This window comes from Arachis hypogaea, chromosome 10, assembly GCF_003086295.3.
Source record: "Arachis hypogaea cultivar Tifrunner chromosome 10, arahy.Tifrunner.gnm2.J5K5, whole genome shotgun sequence".
Taxonomy (NCBI): Eukaryota; Viridiplantae; Streptophyta; class Magnoliopsida; order Fabales; family Fabaceae; genus Arachis; species Arachis hypogaea.
In genome coordinates this window covers 71,859,412-71,861,223 of record NC_092045.1, presented here as the reverse complement: position 1 = coordinate 71,861,223, position 1,812 = coordinate 71,859,412, and the positions used below count along the sequence as shown (strand labels likewise).

The window sequence follows — 1,812 nt, the reverse complement described above, 5'->3', positions numbered from 1 at the left end:
CACGAACGCGGCACGTGTGCGCGCATGTCAATTCCCGAGGTGGCAGATGGGTGTGTGCGCGCCAGGTGCGCGCACGCGCAAAGGGGGTCGGGCACGGGGCTTGAAGCTAGCTCAGCGTTCGCCTAACTCTCTGGAATTTAGCGCAGATGCTGCATCCCCCGATGGGCGCGCCCGTGTGCTGCCCTTTTTTTATGAAGATGAAGAATGCACATCTTATCACAAATTCAGCAGGTAGCTAGCCAAGGGCCAAAAAACACCTAAAACTTCATGTAAGACCTAGAAATTGGGTGTTTTCTACCATTCAAGTAATCCATAGTGCAAACTTCTATGAATAATAAAATCAAGTCTAGCTAAACAAGTCAATGACTAAGCAATCACAAATCAAAGAAGAGTCTAATGGCTATATACAAAAAGGGCAAAAAGATAGATCTTATCATGGTGGGGTGTCTCCCACCTAGCACTTTTGTTTAACGTCCTTAAGTTGGACTTCCACTAGCTCAATGCTCTTTGTCAAGAGGTACATCTTCCAAAAGGAATATCTCAATCTCCTTGTTGCCCTTCCTTTGCTCACCATGATACAATTTGAGACGGTGCCCATTTACCTTGAAAATATCCGAACTTGAGGGATGGCACAAATGGTAAACTCCATAAGGTTCCGCTTTCTCTAATTGATAGGGTCCCTCCCATCTCGATCTTAGCTTTCCGGGCAACAATCTCAACCTTGAGTTGTAAAGGAGGACTAGTTCACCGGGCCTAAATTCCCCTCTCTTAATGTTCTTATCATGGATGGCTTTCATCTTCTCTTTGTAAAGCCTAGAGTTGTCATAGGCCTCTAATCTCAAACAATCTAATTCCGCCAATTGAAGCTTTCTCTCAACTCCGGCCCCACCCAAACTTAGATTGTATTCCTTGACGGTCCAATATGCTTTGTGTTCAATTTCTACCGGTAGGTGGCAAGCTTTACCACACACCAACCGAAAGGGGTTCATGCCAATTGGCGTTTTGTATGCTGTTCGGTATGCCCAAAGTGCGTCGGTAAGCTTGGCACTCCAATATTTTCTACTAGGCTTCACAATCCTTTCCAACACATGCTTGATTTCCCGATTGGACGGCCATTCGTTTGGGGGTGATAGGTCGTGGAAACTTTATGTATGATGCCGTATTTCTTCATGAGCCCTTCCATTCTTTTGTTTCAAAAGTGTGAACCTTGGTCACTCACGATTGCTAGTGGCGACCCAAAGCGACAAATTATATTATTCCTCACAAAAGAGAGAACTACATTAGCATCATTCGTCCAGGTGGGTATCGCTTCCACCCATTTGGACACATAATCGACGGCTAGTAGAATGTAGATAAAACCATTAGAGTTTGGGAATGGCCCCATGAAGTTGATACCCCACACATCAAAGATTTCACAAAATAGCATATTTTGTTGGGAGATTTCATCCTTCTTAGAGATATTACCAAATCTAAGGCATTCAGAACAAGATTTGCAATAAAGAAAGGAGTCTTTAAGAAGGGTTGGCCACCAAAATCCACAATCAATGACCTTTCTTGCCGTCCTTTGAGGTCCATAATGTGCACCTCCCTTGGAGGAATGGCAAGCATCCAAGATTGCTTGGAATTCGGTTTGGGAAATGCACCTTCAGACTACTTGGTTCGCTCCATATCTACAAAGGTAAGGATCATCCCATACATAGTATTTAGATTCGCTTTTTAGCTTATCTTTTTGATGTTTGGAGAGGTTAGGATGAAAGGTGCAGGAGACCAAGTAGTTTGCTATTGGAGCATACCAAGGAATAACTTTCGAGA

General features: G+C 43.9%; 1 protein-coding gene across 1 annotated transcript; it reads right to left on the bottom strand.

Annotated features, from left to right (window-relative positions):
• Positions 1–497: 497 nt before the first annotated feature.
• On the bottom strand, positions 498–989 carry LOC112717614 (uncharacterized). Its single transcript, XM_025769596.1, has one exon. The coding sequence runs from the start codon at positions 987–989 to the stop codon at positions 498–500; it is 492 nt and encodes a 163-aa protein (XP_025625381.1).
• Between the last annotated feature and the right edge of the window lie 823 nt (positions 990–1,812).